At 37.8% G+C, this 16,310-nt stretch overlaps 3 protein-coding genes and 1 pseudogene across 3 annotated transcripts; 1 reads left to right on the forward strand and 3 right to left on the reverse strand.

Moving 5' to 3' along the window:
* Nucleotides 1-4,137: 4,137 nt before the first annotated feature.
* Nucleotides 4,138-6,050, reverse strand: LOC113763672 (pectinesterase). The gene is given in 3 exon segments (XM_027307565.1): nucleotides 4,138-4,955; nucleotides 5,082-5,469; nucleotides 5,472-6,050. Coding segments are annotated over 3 exon segments (1,659 nt in total). The 3' UTR covers nucleotides 4,138-4,263.
* Nucleotides 6,051-8,490: 2,440 nt separating this feature from the next.
* Nucleotides 8,491-10,557, reverse strand: LOC113756238 (probable glycosyltransferase At5g11130). The gene is made up of 3 exons (XM_027299998.1): nucleotides 10,277-10,557; nucleotides 9,545-9,929; nucleotides 8,491-9,150 (listed from the first exon to the last, which is right to left on the reverse strand). Exons 1-3 carry the CDS (start codon nucleotides 10,555-10,557, stop codon nucleotides 8,491-8,493), a joined length of 1,326 nt encoding a protein of 441 aa, XP_027155799.1.
* Nucleotides 10,558-11,591: 1,034 nt separating this feature from the next.
* Nucleotides 11,592-12,420, reverse strand: LOC113763773 (nuclear transport factor 2B). The gene is made up of 2 exons (XM_027307693.1): nucleotides 12,064-12,420; nucleotides 11,592-11,833 (listed from the first exon to the last, which is right to left on the reverse strand). Exons 1-2 carry the CDS (start codon nucleotides 12,364-12,366, stop codon nucleotides 11,759-11,761), a joined length of 378 nt encoding a protein of 125 aa, XP_027163494.1. The 5' UTR covers nucleotides 12,367-12,420; the 3' UTR covers nucleotides 11,592-11,758.
* A 2,682-nt stretch (nucleotides 12,421-15,102) lies between these two features.
* LOC113756246 lies at nucleotides 15,103-16,209 on the forward strand (annotated as a pseudogene).
* Nucleotides 16,210-16,310: the final 101 nt, after the last annotated feature.

Here is a 16,310-nt window from a genome sequence, read left to right on the forward strand (position 1 = left end):
TGGGTGTAAGTGTGTATTTTTTTGAATAGTTTTAAATGTCTTGAGGTGTGTTTTTGTTATACCCTTCTTGAGTAATTTAGAGGTTGTTTAACAAATTAGTGAAGATGGTGTTTTAAAAAGGATTTGTATGCCTAAAACAGACCTGCCATAGGGAAGTAAATCACTTGGCAATGAATCGTTTCATGTTACAAGCACAAACAAGGTTAACTGAACCACATATTCTAGGGAAGCAGGAGAGTTCGCAGTAAGTGTCAAGTACAGAAAAATGTGCCTGATGCGGAACACATTACAGATGAATTTTGGGCTTGGAAGAAGAGTGCCAAAGAGTAGCTCTCATCTCTATAAAGAAAAGAAAACAAGTTTTTCAAATCTTGTGTCATCTTTTTGCTGCCCTTAGTCATCAGCAGGTCTTGAAAGAAAAGATCGGTTTCTATTTTGTAAACCTTGTGCTTCTGCAACGTATAATTTAATCCAAGTGGTTGGGTGGTAGAGTGGCATGTCACTTTTGCAAGCTGCATGTTCGAATCACATGTCAAAGTGTAATCTACTGAATACATAAAAGAGGATAGGGGTGCATTGATATTGTTCGGAGGAACCACATGATCACACCCTTAGGCTTGGTTTGGGAGTTTAGAATAGAAAAGAAAAGAAGAGAAAAAATTGTTGTATTGATTGGGAGTTTACAGAAAAGAAAAGAAAGAATGTAAGATATATATGTAAATTTATTTTTCTTATATAGGAGCATTTCAAGGACAACATGGCATTTTGACAAAATAAAACAAGGGTCTTCCAACTTTCTTTTCATCTCCGTCCAACTTGGAGAGCGAGTTTATTATAACTCTGGTACTGCATTTCATCCATTCAAATCCATCCATATCCTTTCTCTTCTCCCCTGAAAAATCTCCCAAACAAATTAAAACTCAACTTTCTTTTCTTTCCTTTCTAAATCCCTCTCTCCCAAACTAGTCCTTAGAATGCCCTCGTCAAAACAATCTTTGAGACATATATAATACGCCCATGATCTCATACGTAACAAGCTAAATTAGATATATATGGTGATAAAATTTTGTGACAGCCCTCTAGTTTCAATTCTTCTCTTTTTGAGGTTGACGCTAATTAATTTTCTACAATGCGCAACAACCTTATCAGTTATCTCCTGAATAATAAACTAAAGATTTTCTTTTCTTTCTTTTTGTGGGAATGGAAGCTAAGTCCTAAGTAGGGATGTAATCGAGTAAAGTCGAGCTCGAGTATTGCTATACTCGAGCTCGACTCGACCTATATGTAACTAGACTAGAGTTCGGCTCGAGCTCGATCGAGCCTAAAAATTACAACTCGAGACTTGACTCGAGAAAATTCTTTTAAGCTCGAGACTCGACTCGATAAGGCTCGATCAAAGGTCAAGCCTTATCAAGTCGAGTCTAATCAAGCTTTTTGACTCGATTCGAAAAATGTATACTTGTAAATTCAGTATAAATTATACTCATAACGGTCATTTTATAATTATAATACATATATATTATTTAAATTATATATACATTAATTAAATATGTCCGGTTCGACGAGCCACAAATTCCTGACTCGAACTCGACTCGAAAGTATATTCGAGTAGCTCAAAACTCACAAGGGAAGTGCTACTCTTTTTTTCCCAGAGACGGCAAGAAACACACACACCTAACTAGATTAGAAACACTCAGGAAGTCATCGCCAAATTGAGTCGGAAACTAATCTAAGGGGGATTCACAAACCAACACCATCCACCCAATTAGTGACAGGAGGTGCGGCTGAGAACCTTAAACCCAGGTTGAAGAACCCACAATCTTTCGATGTGGGACGGAAGTCCATCCCCCCTCCCGAGCACACCCTCGCCGAAGAAATGGTCTAGAAAAATATGATGATGATGTATAAAATATGATCTAGAAAAATAATGCTAGTAGACAAGATCAGTCCTGTTCTATTTTATTCTGCAAATAAAATAAAAAAACAAAAGAAGAAAGACAACTATTGTTGACAGTTGACTCAAAGGCCGTAAAACATGTGCGTCCCTTGACCAAAATCTGCATTTAGTCCTAATCTGATAATCTCTCATTTCCACGAAGATATTGTTTGATTGCTATGTATAACAAAATCGGGTAAAAGATTTCGAATCCATTTGAAAAATCAAAAGTTAAAAAAATAGATGTGAGGCATATGACAACAACTCTTCCAACTTGTTTTACTTAATTGTCAATTCGGAATATTATTTGTGAGAGACAATAATCGTAATCATCTTGGTAAACTGTCTTCGATTCATTCCTAGAACTGGAAATGAATCAAGTCGAGTTTTGTTCTAATCAAACCGAATCTCAACTTAATTTTATTAAATTTGAATTCGAACTTGACGAACTCTCAGTATAAAATTCGAGTTCAAGGTCAATCTCAAACTTGAGCGGAGTCAAGCTTGACCTCGAGTTTTAAAAAAATAAAAAGTAATTATTTCTATTTTTTTAAAAATGAATAAATTAGTAATTTTTCTTAACAAATAATAAAATATTATAAATTTATATGTAATTTCACTATTAATATATATATATAATCGAACCGACTCGTGAACTAACGAGTTAAGTATCTTTGAACTCGAGTTCGGGTTCAAACTAGACTTGATTAGATTGAACTCAACACAAACTGTTCGCGAGTGGCTCGATTCGTATTCAATCACATTTATTACCCATGCTTCTTTACTGTTATTAAAGCAAAATTTTCAGATAGCCACTAAACTTTTTGATTAGTCAAGATTTGACCATTGAACTATTAATAGTATGATTTTACCAATTGAACTGTCAAATGTATAAATTTTGAGCTATTCTGTTTGATTCCATCGTTAACTCTATTAAATCTAAGGGTCCATATAATTTACGAGACATACTATTAACAGTTAGATCTGACAGAGTTAACGGTGGAATTAGATGAAATGGTCCAAAATTTAGTAGGTAAAAGCATACTATTAATAGTTGAATGACCAAACTCGATTATTCGAAAAGTTCAGTGGCTACCTGGATAATTTGCTCTTATTATTATTATTATTGAGATTAAAATAGAGTTGATTAAAATAAATTTTATTGTTGAAACAGACATCGCACAATGTGGGGGAAACATTCCCACCAATAATTGTAAACAGGGTTGAAATTTGAAAGAACTCTATGAGCCAATAGATGAGCAAAAACATTGCCATGGCTCTTAAAACGGCGAGACCTCAGAGACCCTAGGATCTCAACATGATCTAACACAAAAGCACCGCAAACCCTTTGCCTAATTCCCGCATCATCACCAGCAAAAGCTCCTAGCAATCCAATCTTGCAAAGGCTGTGGGCATCTATCCACAGCTTTGCCTGGCTTGGAGAGCATTTCTCATCTCCCATTTCTGTGAGAATTAAATATACATTTAAGAATCAAGAAATCAATCCTCAAACTTTTACTTTTATTCATGTTTACAAAATTAATAGAAACGGAGTTTTCGACCATCCGAGTTTTGTGTATTATGGGGCCAATAGATTTCCATTGTACATTTGGCAACTAGTATTTTTATTTTAATATCAATGATTTTTTTAAACCATGTAGAACTGTGGAAGATTTGAGCTATTCGCTTCGAGTTCACGAATAGTTCAGTTAAAAACTCGACTCAATCTCGATACTAACTGAGTTCGAGTCGAGTTTGAACTATCTATTTAAGCTCATGAGTCGGGTTCAAGTTTCGGATTCTAGTATTCAAATGCTTGACAAGCTCATTTGAGTAGCTACAATTAAAATTAAATTATTAATATTAGAAAATCACTGTTTTAGGTACGTTATTCGTGAAATTTACTAAAGAAATTAGAACTACAAACCAAACGCGAGCTCGAGTACTAATTTACATTAAATACAATTCAAACAAAAAGCCAATGAAATTTTTATTTGTCCAATTAGTAGTTATTTTTTATCACTCAAAGATCAAACACTAAGTTGGTCAAACAGCTGGTCCAGACGTGATAAAATTTCTCGAATTTGGCATTGAAATTTGGTAACAAACCCAGTTAAATTGAAGGGAATAAAGTTGCTGAAAACAAAGATAATCTGGAAGCATTTCTCCGGATGGATAAAACATGCAACAAATCGCCAGGAAACTTAAAAAAGATACATTAAAATTCCCCACCTCTTCGTCCTGCGAGTAGGTACTGCAATCTAAAATCCAGTCAAACTTCATTCAGATACAGAGATGAGCTGATCAAGTAACAAAGTTTACGTTAATTAGAGCCCCTCGGTGTAGGCGACTCCTGTGTTCTTCAACCATTGCCCCCCTTGAATGAGCTGGGCCACTGTGAATTTACTGGCCTCAGCTGCAGTGGTGATTACACGATACCCAGGCCAATTCACCCTCTTGCTAGTCCCCGCACCAGGGCCTTTGTTCATGTACTCGCCGTAATACAAAGTCTTCAAAGCAAAATCACCACTCCATGGTGCCCAGCCCGTTGGATCGATGTGATCACCTATGTTGGATTGCATTACTACAGTCCTCGAGTATTCTTTCCACGGGCGGCCTAGAAAAGTTTTTATGGTTGCCTTTACGGGCGCAAGGTCTGAGCTTGCAATTATGTCACAGTTTTGGATTGAAGTCCCGGTGTTGGAATTGGGATCAACCCTACCTTGGGCGGTTACCATGTTTTGCTGGTTACTCAGGGGCTTTCTCGCCACGAGTTGGGAGTTTTGGAAGACCACCGCAGCGTCGCCGAAGATGTAGTCGACTGTGCCAGTGATGTAACAGTCTCTGTAGAACTGGCGGAGGCTGTGAGCGTAGAGGGTGTCTTGGAATGCATCAATCTTGCACCGGTTAATGACCGACTGATCGGCTCCGACGCGAAGTGCTACTGCTTGTTGTTTTTGTGGCCCAGCAGTGTTTTGGAACCATATATCTTGGGCTATGAATCCATCCGCAACAGCAGCTGTAAATGGTACCAAATAAACATGAGAAGTTTTCTAGGACAAGAAGAAGAAAAACTATCAAAGTTTTACCATAAAGAAAGGAGAAGAACAATATCAGTGTTCAATTCGAAGGTTAGAATTTTTACCGACAGTTGCAGATTGAAATGTTGTTGACCCATCCACAACGTTCAAACTGCCTGTGATAATGGTCAAATCCATGCCATCCCCAACCAACATCAAATTCTTCTTACTCGTCCCAATATCAACTTTTTCCTTGTAGGTTCCTTTCTTCACATAGATGACATAACGAGTCTGGGGATTATTCGGGGCAGCTGTAACAGCTTCTTGTACAGTTTTGTAGTTACCGCTACCATCTTGTGCAACCACAACATTAGCATTAATATTCTTAGCTGAAGATTGTAAGAGCCTTCGGTCCTTGTGAGTAACCCATGATGGGAAATCACCATTTAAGGGTTCCTGAATCGTTTCTTCTTCACTTGGTGCAATTGCAACCAACATGGCCAAGGAGGTTCTAGGCTTCTAGCCCTCGAGATCAATTCTTTCATCAGAGGCTCCATTGCAGGACGGGCTAGACCATTGAGCCCATCTAGGCAAGTCACATGGTTGGTTAGGACACTGCTGAGCCATGAATGGACATCAGAATGGGAATTGGCAGTTTGGCTTCCGAGAGACACCATAGAGTCCATAACTCTGTCCATGGATATGTCCATCAACTCCAGGCAATCTGCTAGAGCGGCCTGCCCTTTTTGGTCATTGATCCGACGGTTAATATTGTTGGTCAACTCAATGGTTTCTTGTATCCGTGATGATGATTTTGCTAAAAGCATCTGAAGGAGCTCAACATCACTGGATTGCAAGAGTCCAGCTGATGTTAGCTCAGAAACCAGAGCCATACAAGAAGATTGATCATGGGCCTTGCTACACAGATGTGATCTCGGGGAAGAAGAAATTACAGTTTGGGTGCTCTTGAGAATTGTAATAGAAACTATTGCAATTGCACCCAAAATTGCTGCTAAGAAGAGAACTAGAAAGAGGACTTTGAAGCCAGTTTTTTTCTTGGGAGCGTCTAGCAAAGATTGGTAGGTGTTTGCCATAATGGTGACTTCCTAGTGTGGTACTGAGCTCTCTTCTCCTCAATCCTTAAATAGAGGAAATTCAAAACCGTAAGCCCATATGAAGTCAAAATACTAGGAGTTTTCTAATCGCTCTAATGGAACACAAAAGCAGATAAACCCACATGTAGTAGGTGAGAAGAATTTTATCTACCTGGGGCATAGCTATCCGTCGATAATGCTAATCTTTGGCTCTCTTTAATCCTCATTCATCAGATAGCTAGTGTCAACTTTAAAAGAATGATTACTATTCCATTAGCAAGTTGCATTATCAAAATGAAACACCGCCATCTTGTCCACTCTAATCTGTTGAATAAACATATTTAAGAGTGAATCACGAAGTACCCAAGAAAGTATCTAGAGAGTAGAAATTCTTGAATTAAAAGGCATTTAGACTTTGTGTAGTATGAGTTCATTGCTCATACTACCAACCATATATAAAATCTATACTACTATGAAAGCTCTGAGTGGTGCAGTTGATTCTGATTTTAGTCGTGAAATTAACCAAGAATTTGATACCCCGGGATTGAAGGGGCCAGTGATGAACCCACAGTCATTAACTTGTTTCAGGAGACCTTTGGTATTTGTTTGTCAAGACAATTTTTTTTTTCCAAATACAGAATTTGTCAAGACTTCTTGCGAGCATTAATCATGGGGATAGTGGCGAATTAGGGCATCTTCTTCTTAAAATTTGTCACCTATTAGTAAGTGGGGAAAAGATATATATATATTGAGAGGATTCGAATTTTAAGACTAATAGTTGAAGATGGGAAGAGTGTGGAGAGGGGTGAAAGGTAAAAATAAAATAAAAAGTATATGCCCTTGCCATGGGAAGCAATGCATCAGTAGATAAGATCAGCATTCTACTACTGATGTATTTCACAAATTTATTAATCACAACTAGCATAAAAAAAATTGACTGAAAAGCCAAAAGGCACGTGATCCCGGACCAATCTAGTGATTAATCTTTTATTTCTTTTAAAGCCAATTTTCTTCTCAATGCCAATGCATAAAATTTTATTTTGGCCGCGCGCATAGATGTGGAATCCAATTAGAATACACAACGCCGACATAATTATGATTTATGATGCAAACGACAAGAAATCCACAGCTGCCATTTCTAATTAAATACGCCAACTTGGAATACTTTGCGGGCTAAAGTCCTAGCAATCATGTGCACGAATTCCTTTCACTTTCATTCATTTTCTCTAGTTTAATGTCAGCGTTAACACAAAACTAATACTATTTTTCCGTTTAATGTTAGCTTGACAGTGATTGATCGTGAAATCCATTCTTCGAGTAAGTTTTGGAATTTTCCCCAGGACACAAGTTTCTTTAAGCCCTTCTAAAGTAGAAGATTAATAATCGTGCAACTTTCTATTTTAGCCAACTTTTAACGTATGTTGAATTGATTTGCATGAAAAAGAATCTTTGCAACGAAGATTATCTAAAACTGTAGAATAAGGGAGAAATTATGATTAATTGAAAATGTTCCAAATAAAAAGAAGAAACTTTAGGTCAAAAGTTAAATTCTAAATGACACAACATTGAAGTGAAATTTGTCTTTCGCCGACTTATTTAATTTTCCTAATTATTATATATTTTCTAGTATTAAAATTTTAGTTTGGCTAGGTACTAGTTTTTTCTTTTCAAAAAATATAATTAATTTAGGAAACTATATAAATATAAGGAGCAATTATTGTGATTATGTGTATTGATATGGTAAACTAGGTGCAGTCCCAATTGAGTCGGGTACGCCACACACTCGTATGGATTTAAAACAATTCTCATATAGAGACATATTGATGGGAGGTAAGGTTTGAACCCCTGACCTCCTATCCCACTATTAATGTGGTTGTCAACTCCTCTATTGGGAGTTGGTTTACTATTCATAGTAACTTAGTTCCTTGATAATTGTATACAAATTTTGCATTCCTTATATATCTCTTTACTTATTTTATCTCATAGAATAATTAATTCAAAAAAAAACTTGCAATTGTAGGGAAAGGGGGATAAAGGATGAATAGAAAAAGATTTTTGAGGGGGCAAGAATTGTGATATTATGAATTTTTTTATTAAAATCTATGGTACAAAATAAAAATCTTAAAAATTTTTAGGGACCGGTTGCCCCTCTCCCCCTAAATCCATACTTGGTATGGGTTAGATTTATTGCTAAACATGTGTATTTTAAATACACAACTATAACAAAACTCCTCAAAAACACTTACAAACTATCCAAAAACACCCAAAAATACACCCCAAAAATTAACCCTAATACGCAAAAATACACCAAAAAATAAAACTCAAAACACGCTAGCTACTGCGACTAAAAAATTGGCTAGTCCTGTATTTCCTCCTCTATGTAGTAGTAGTACATTTTGTCTGGTAACGAATTACAAGGATGATCAAATGAATGTTCTTGTTATGGTGGTAGCCTCACATTAAGCCTCCTGAGCCAGATAGAGTGAAGAACCATATGCAATAAATCATACGGCTGAGCAGGTCGATGAAGAATAAAATGGCGTTGGACTTGCATGACCATCTTCTGCTTTTTCAAGTACTCATCCATGGGGATCGCTTGCAAGATAGACTTGAGTTCTGGTATCTTGGCAACTGGAACAGACACTGAAAACTGGCTCCAATCCAGAACATCGCTAAAAGGTGGAACATAGCCATCAGAAATGATCACAGGTACGCATCCTGATGAAATAGATTCCACTATTCTAGGACTTGCCACTTCATAGCCACTGGGACATAAACAGAACTTGGATCGCTCCATAAATTCGAAGTAATCTACATTTTCTGGGAGGTATTCATAGACTTGAATATCAGCATCCTTGTCTTTCCAGTATTGAATTAGGCTTCCCCTTACATGACCGTGATGTCCACCAGCAAAAAATGCAAGGATGGATCGTTGCTCAGCAGGTTGCCCCAAGACTGGTGGCCCTAGCCCCTCATAAGGGATTTTGATTTCTGGTAAGGAGACGTCTCTAGTAGGTTTGAAACCTTCACTAACGTTGGCATTGCAGAGCACTCTAATCACATTTCTGAACAGCGGATTGGATTTCGAAACCCAAGGCCCCTGTCGTAAACGTACAATTACTTACATGAAACATGAACGAAATTTGGAAAAAATTACTATCCAAACATGTGGTGTGGATTCTAAAATTACTATCCACCGTCAAATTGTATGTATCTTGGCAAAAAAAAAAAAAAATTTATACCCTTTTGCACAAAAACTTCAAAGAACGGACTCTTTATCATGTGCCTTACTAGAAGATTATAAGAGAAGCCAAAGATGTTGATAAGCTTCTCAATTTGCAAATGGACGAGAGTTTATAGGGCAATAGTAATTTGGAAGAATGTTTATTCGTTTCGAGGACGAAGATTGATTCTCCTTACGTTCAAACAATACGATAACATAGCATTCATGTTACACATAAGAAACAAAGATTAAAGAGAGTTAAAGATCTTACCCAATCATGGCAGCTGAGATAGAAATGGTCAGCCCCATTACTCCTGTTCCAATAGTAGTACTTGCTTGATATCAGTCCAACATAATCTACAGCAATAGTTTGGATCTGACGCATCATCGAATGGTAATCGCGTGGCTCGAAGAGGTACTGAACGATGTTGGTTATGCCAATGGGAATGAAGAATACCACCGCCTCATCAGGATCGCGAGATAGGAACGAAGTAAATGTAGTGCTCGTAGAATTGTTGATGGCACCATTCTCCAGTTCACTGATGAACTGCCCGTCGATGGAGTAGATGTTGGTTCCAGGTGCAGCGTGGAATATTGGTGGCTCTCCCTCCTTGTATACCCACACTTTGAACCGTTTCTCCATCTCTAAGTAACTCCTACCAATGGATTTACATCAATTTTTCATCGCAATATTTGATTGATAAACATTAATCATGATTAGTTAATGATTGATAAACATTAATCATGACTAGTGATTGACATGAACTCGGACAATCCTATCATTGCCTAAACGTTTTTCTTGAGTATTAGAATGACGTGATACCCTAATCATGATCAATGACAGGGTTTTTCATACTACATTTTTTGCTTCTGGTTTAGTTGTTATTGGGAGTTTAAATGCTGCAAAATGATATACTACCATTATAACTTAGACACAGAAAGAATCGTGTAAAGAGAGGAATCCGCTGGAAAAACGTAAATAAGTAAATAGTAGTTGCTTAACTGATGAAACGCGTGAGGATTTTTATAAGCGGATCCTGCAGGAATGAATCTGTGATGTTTATGAAATGCACAGGTACGATTGGTCCTTGCCGCATTATATATGGCTACACGAGCTCTTGCCAAGCTATCTTCTATTCTTGCAACACCACTACCAGCATGGTGGTGAGTAGAAAAAGTGGACAAAGAGAGGAAATGGTTTTGGTTATTGAGGCAAAACAAGAAGAAAATAAGGAAAAGAGATGGACATAGCAATGACGGAAAGTTGCAACTGAAATAGGCCATGGATCAACATAGGTGATTAGCTAAAGGTTTTAATGACATCAGTTGCCATTTGCACTTCCCTTTCTTTCTATCTATCTATATATATACATATGGGGAAGTTGTGAGTTATCAAATTTATTTCAAATAATTTTGAATGGTCTCTGGAAAATGGAGATAGCGATAATTATAATTATGATAACAGTGGAGGAATTAAGGGAAGTAGAATTCTAGTGAACAACTCTGTTAACAGATGATAAGCCATGCAGGGAAAGATGAAGGACATCTACAACTAACTTTTCCCACCAGCTCAAATTTAAGATTAACACCACACTATCTCCAACTTTTACGTGATATATCAACCCCTCTTCTCCTATCTAATACACCACTTAAGATCCGACCTTTTGCATTTTGCAATATGAAGCCATGCTACCTAATTCGCAACGTTTAAATCTTAATATTTTGTGACTGACAACATTGTCTTCGAACATCAAATCGATCTAAATTCTAACCCTCTTCACGATGTATTTGCTAGTTTTCTTTGCACTAGTTTTCTTTAAAGGACACACATTAAGGTACAGTACAGTGTTTCCTCTTCCACATTTCGTATGGTTACTTAAACAAACAATCTCTTCTAGGAGAGATTATTCGTCTTCTTAGTCTTCGACACAGGAAAGGGAATTTTCTAAACCCTTTTTTGTGTCAAAAGAGTAACTATTCTTGATCTTGTTCGTAACTTCAATTGTCTTGGCCTTAAAAAAAAAAAAAAAAGAGTCAATCGTCTTCTTGCATTTGCGTGGATTCAATACTAGGTTGATTTTGTGATATTTTCGGAAGGGATAATAGATATCTTAGTCCCAATATAGAATATAGTCCCTTTTGTTTTATCAACAAAAACACACTCATGTTCGTAAAATGAATGAACCAATTTGGTCCCTTGTGATTTTGACGAAACTAATCCAGTCCCTAAATGCATGTTGTTACTTGTTGGCTGCTGGCATACAGACTAGACTTTGCAGAGTTAGTCCAAAAAATCCTTACGAATCTGATATTTACTCCATTTAAATCTGCCTCGCGTAAAACAATGTGAGACACAACAATATATTTAGCATATCAGATTTCTGGAACAAAACAACAATCACGATCGAACTTCACAGGGCAACCCTTTCTCATTTTCACATGTTTTCTTTATCGGAAGAATCAATTGCCAGGAAAAGGACTGTATTCAACCATAGTTGAGGCGAAATATGTCGTTCAACACGAAAAAGCTTCCTTCCACCGTGGGTATCAAATGAAACATCTGCATACCATGGACATACAAATGTGTTACTCTTCTATATGGGACAAAACCCAAGAAATGGATTTCAGCATCCTAAGAATAAAGTATCTTGTTATAGATGAACAATTTATGGAATAATCAAGAAAATGTTTAAAAGATAAAACCAAAGGGTGATTTTTTAAATGCATCTACACTCTACAGCAAGAATTAATTTTTATTTTTTTTTTAAAAAAAGAGGAGTTCATGCGTACCTGACTAAACCTTAGAGGATGGTCCTCTCCTTGCAGTTGGAGGGTACCACTGACGAAGACTAAAATGCCTCCAGCAAAGGATGATGGTTGAGAATCGATGGTGCTAATTACGTGATGGCATTGCTGGAATGGCAATTGCACCAACTTTGCAATTATATTATCTGTCCCCTGAATCTTTTGGCCTTCAAATGTAAGCATGGAAGTTGGTTGGTACAGAAGAGCAAGAGAAGGTCTGTCATTATCAAACAGGTGGTAGTAATGATCCACAAATGCTTTCCCCACCATTTCAACTTGTTCTTCCATCTTTCCTTTTCTTCCCTCGGGACTTTGAGAATTGTAGGAAGAATAACTGCAGCAGTTGTGAAGATTATATGAGCTATGACACAATAGAAAAATGATGATTTTGATAGGTTCACAAGGGCAATTAAATAGAATATGCCGTTTAAGGCATCTCCCAGTCTGCTGCATGGCTACGCTAAGTTGTGAAAAAAGACATTATTAAATTTGGGGTGCGTAATGCGATCTAGCACAGAGCATCTGCCTGAAGCAAACCGACCCCTCTTCGTTTACAGGACTTTTTTGCCGCCCCAGAAGTACTTTATCCATAGAGATTGAAAAAGAACGTGTCGGGAGGAAAAACTGCTGTTTGAAAGTTGATTTCCCTCATAGGGAAGTCTTCAAGACGCAAAATGATCCGTTTACTTTCTTGGGGAAGGAATATATTCTTTATTTTGACGAGAGTTTGTTTTCCTGGCTGATGCTTATGCTAATAAGACTATCACCACATCCCAGTACATGGACCTTAACATCCATAAACATTTTCTGCACGTAGATTATGTAGAGACTGCATCAACTTTGAACATTCTATCCTGTCATGCCTAACCAAGCACTCTCTTCTGTCCACAGAGGAAGGTTTCATTCATCACAAGTAAGTTCCGACTCATCATGGTGATGACCGACATGGCCTTGTCTAACTTTAAGAGCCCAGACATTTATATATGACGACCTCAATGGACAAAAACAGTTTTAACAGGGCTATTGAGAATGCACTGGGATGCATAATCACCAGAGGATTCAACCTCTCCCCGAATTTGATGAGCTGTGATTCAACAAAGGTAAATAACAAATTGCTTTATTCACCGTATCAAGACTTCGTAGACTACTATGATACAACTGCAGATCCTCCACTGCCACTATCATCATTAAAAATACAAGATTCATTCTTTAACTAGGTGAGAGAACATTGAAAAGCCAAAGACGTTATCACCAAAGAATGCACGTCTTTGACTGCCAAGTAAAAGCATCTTGCTATTCACTAATTTCAAACTCAAGAGTCATGCTGGATATACTTATCTGCATTCCTCTCAGTGTGGAAATGGAGATAATGGATGACATCATTATCCATAAGCTATAGTTCATGCGGATACAAAATCAACAGCAACCCTAAATTAATAGGGTCATGCCCAAAACCACAATCAGTTTATCACAACTTATTTTATGTCCATGAGAACAGAAGGCAACAGATCATCTAAAACTGGAAGATAATTCCTAGGTGAACTTGTGCCACCATGGACCTGTAAGCCAATATGTAGGTCCCACATTCTCATCTCACAGTCCATGGTGGCACATGTCCATCTAAGAATTTAGCAAAAGACTGGACAGCAGGGAAAAGTATATCTCCAAGCAGCTACAAAATCATGTTATCAATGGCATAGCTTATATCCTTGTACCATCTTCTAACTGAGATGAAATGCAGAGTTACCATGACAAATTCAACAGAGATTATCTCCTCAATCTCATAATTCCTGGCGAATTAAAATGGACAAATAAGAAGAGAGTTTCTTTTTTGGGTTGGGAGGGGGGGGGTGGGGGGCTCTGTGTGTGTGTGTGGGAGAGGGTGAGGAAACTACGGGCACTATAAGTAGATGCCTCATCTAATAAAGAAAAAAAATGAAGAAATCCATAAGCCATCCATGATTCCATTCAGCAAAAGCTTAAGGGTGCCAGGAAGCTCCTCCTTCAATTTAGCAAAGGAATCAAGAAAGAACAAAAAATTACAAAGAAGATAAGCTAAGAGTCACCAAATATATTGACAATGCCAATTAAGAATATTTGCTTAAGACATACAGAGTCTTTATCAAAAGTTGACTCATTGCTCAGAATCAAACCAAAATGGTTATGAATTATGATCAACTCAAAGCACAGTGAGCAACCAAATCAACTGAGATACCAGCTCTCAAATCCAGATTTTCCACCATCATCTTGTTCATGTTTCTTGTTTTTTATTTAAACACACCTGGAAAGGGGCATTCATATATTTATATACTTTTCAGCACTTTTACCTTTGCCAGTTAGGCACCTCTTAGAAAAATTTATTCCATTTCTAAGATCCTATAACAACTTGTCCAAAAAAAATCCTTACTATGCCCGTAATATAGTAATTGAGGATGGGGGAATTTTTTCTCCCTGCGGGCCCCCGCGGGGGGGGGGGGGGGGGGGGGGGGGGGGGAACATTTGGAAAACAGAGTTCGCAGGTTACTTATAATTACTGGAAACCTTTATGCTTTACTCCTTTAATGACCACAACTGTGTCGAATCAATAAGCATCTCAAACAAAGTAAAGAAGATATTAGAGTTGGGAAAAATGCACTTTTCATCCTCAAAGTTTGGGTTGTTGACCAATTTCACCTCAAAGTTTCACCCAAAACACATTTCATCCTCAAAGTTAGGTAATTTTGGCCAATCAAGGACAATTAACGGGAAATGAAGGACAATTATTTAATTGGGACGGAACTTTGCACGTGAGAAGCAATTTCCCGTCAGATCCAATTTTATACCCAACAAAACCGGGTCTAATCAAATGGAGCCACTTTTTCTAACGGATTAAAATTTGGAAAATAACAAAAGGGAAAAAGCTGCATTCTTCTCCTTTTTTCTTCTCCATTCTTCAGCCCTAAAAGTTTTTTTAGCCAATCTCACCGTCACAATTTCGAGCATCTGCTGGCAAGAAGGAAGGCATAGACAAATATTCATTAAATAACCTCCATCGCTAAAATTTCCATTAATTTTGGGATCCTGCTTGGTTATGTTTCAAATTATGCCTTCTCAGGGCTGCCCGTACACACAAATTGGAGGATCGTGCTTGCCGTTGGGATTCTCCCTTCAGCTTTCACCTGTTTTGCTCTGTTTATCATCCCTGAATCTCCGCGGTGGCTAGTAATGCAAAGCATGACGACCAAAGCCAGGTTGGTGCTTCTCAAAACAACTGAAAATGCAAAAGAAGCAGAGGAGAGATTAGCTGAAATACAACTAGCTGCAGGGCTCGCCAACGTTGGAAAGCACGAGGAGAGATCTGTATGGCGTGAATTACTAAATCCATCACCCGGGGTTAAACGGATGCTCATTGCAGGTTGTGGAATTCAGACTTTCCAACAGATCACAGGAACGGATGCAACTGTGTATTATAGTCCTACAATCTTTAAAGATGCCGGGATCAAGAGCAGTTCGGAACTTCATGCTGCAACAGTTGCCGTGGGGTTTACCAAAATAGTCTTCATCCTGATAGCTATTTTACTTATTGACAAAGTAGGTAGAAAACCACTTCTTTATGTGAGTACAATTGGAATGACTGCTTGTTTGTTCATTATGGGATTAACTCTCTCCTTCCTGGGGAATCGTCCAATTGGGATAAAGTTGGCCATTCTCTGTGTATGTGGAAATGCAGCATTCTTCTCAGTGGGAATTGGCCCAGTTTGTTGGGTTTTGTCCTCTGAAATCTTCCCTCTACGGTTACGAGCTCAAGCATCCTCCATTGGGGCTGTGGGGATAGAGTTAGTAGTGGCCTGGTTGCCATGTCTTTGCTAACCATTTCTCATGCTATATATAGTAGGTGGAACCTTTTTTGTCTTTGCAGCAATTTCAGCTCTTTCTGTTGCTTTTGTTTACAAGTGTGTCCCAAAAACGAAGGGGAAATCACTAGAGCAAATTGAAAAGCTTTTTCAGACTGATGAGCAATGGAAAGGAGGCGAAGTGGAGCTTGGAGATGTTGAGCATCTAGTGCTGAAGCAATGATAGTGATACTGGCTTGAATGTTTGCAGTCCTGCAAATATAAATCTAAGGAACAATATTTATAGACAAATATTTCTTACGGGCCACAAAGAGCAACCAAATGAATCTTCTTCTCGGATTCTCGCCACACCAACAGATGCTCATTTTGTTCTCAACCCACAATTGCATAATGGAGTTG

The sequence above is a fragment of the Coffea eugenioides genome, chromosome 2 (genome assembly GCF_003713205.1).
Source record: "Coffea eugenioides isolate CCC68of chromosome 2, Ceug_1.0, whole genome shotgun sequence".
Classification (NCBI taxonomy): domain Eukaryota; kingdom Viridiplantae; phylum Streptophyta; class Magnoliopsida; order Gentianales; family Rubiaceae; genus Coffea; species Coffea eugenioides.

Excerpts from the sequence above, each read along its gene's own strand:
- LOC113756238 (XM_027299998.1), bottom strand. The coding sequence starts at position 10,557 with ATGGCCTATTTCAGTTGCAACTTTCCGTCATTGCTATGTCCATCTCTT. Across the intron at positions 9,930-10,276 it reads AATCCTCACGCGTTTCATCA|GAGTTACTTAGAGATGGAGA; the intron begins GTTAAGCAACTA and ends ATCCATTGGTAG. Across the intron at positions 9,151-9,544 it reads ATCTCAGCTGCCATGATTGG|GGGCCTTGGGTTTCGAAATC; the intron begins GTAAGATCTTTA and ends CGTTTACGACAG.
- LOC113763773 (XM_027307693.1), bottom strand. The coding sequence starts at position 12,366 with ATGGAAGAACAAGTTGAAATGGTGGGGAAAGCATTTGTGGATCATTAC. Across the intron at positions 11,834-12,063 it reads ATCCTCTAAGGTTTAGTCAG|ATGTTTCATTTGATACCCAC; the intron begins GTACGCATGAAC and ends CATGGTATGCAG.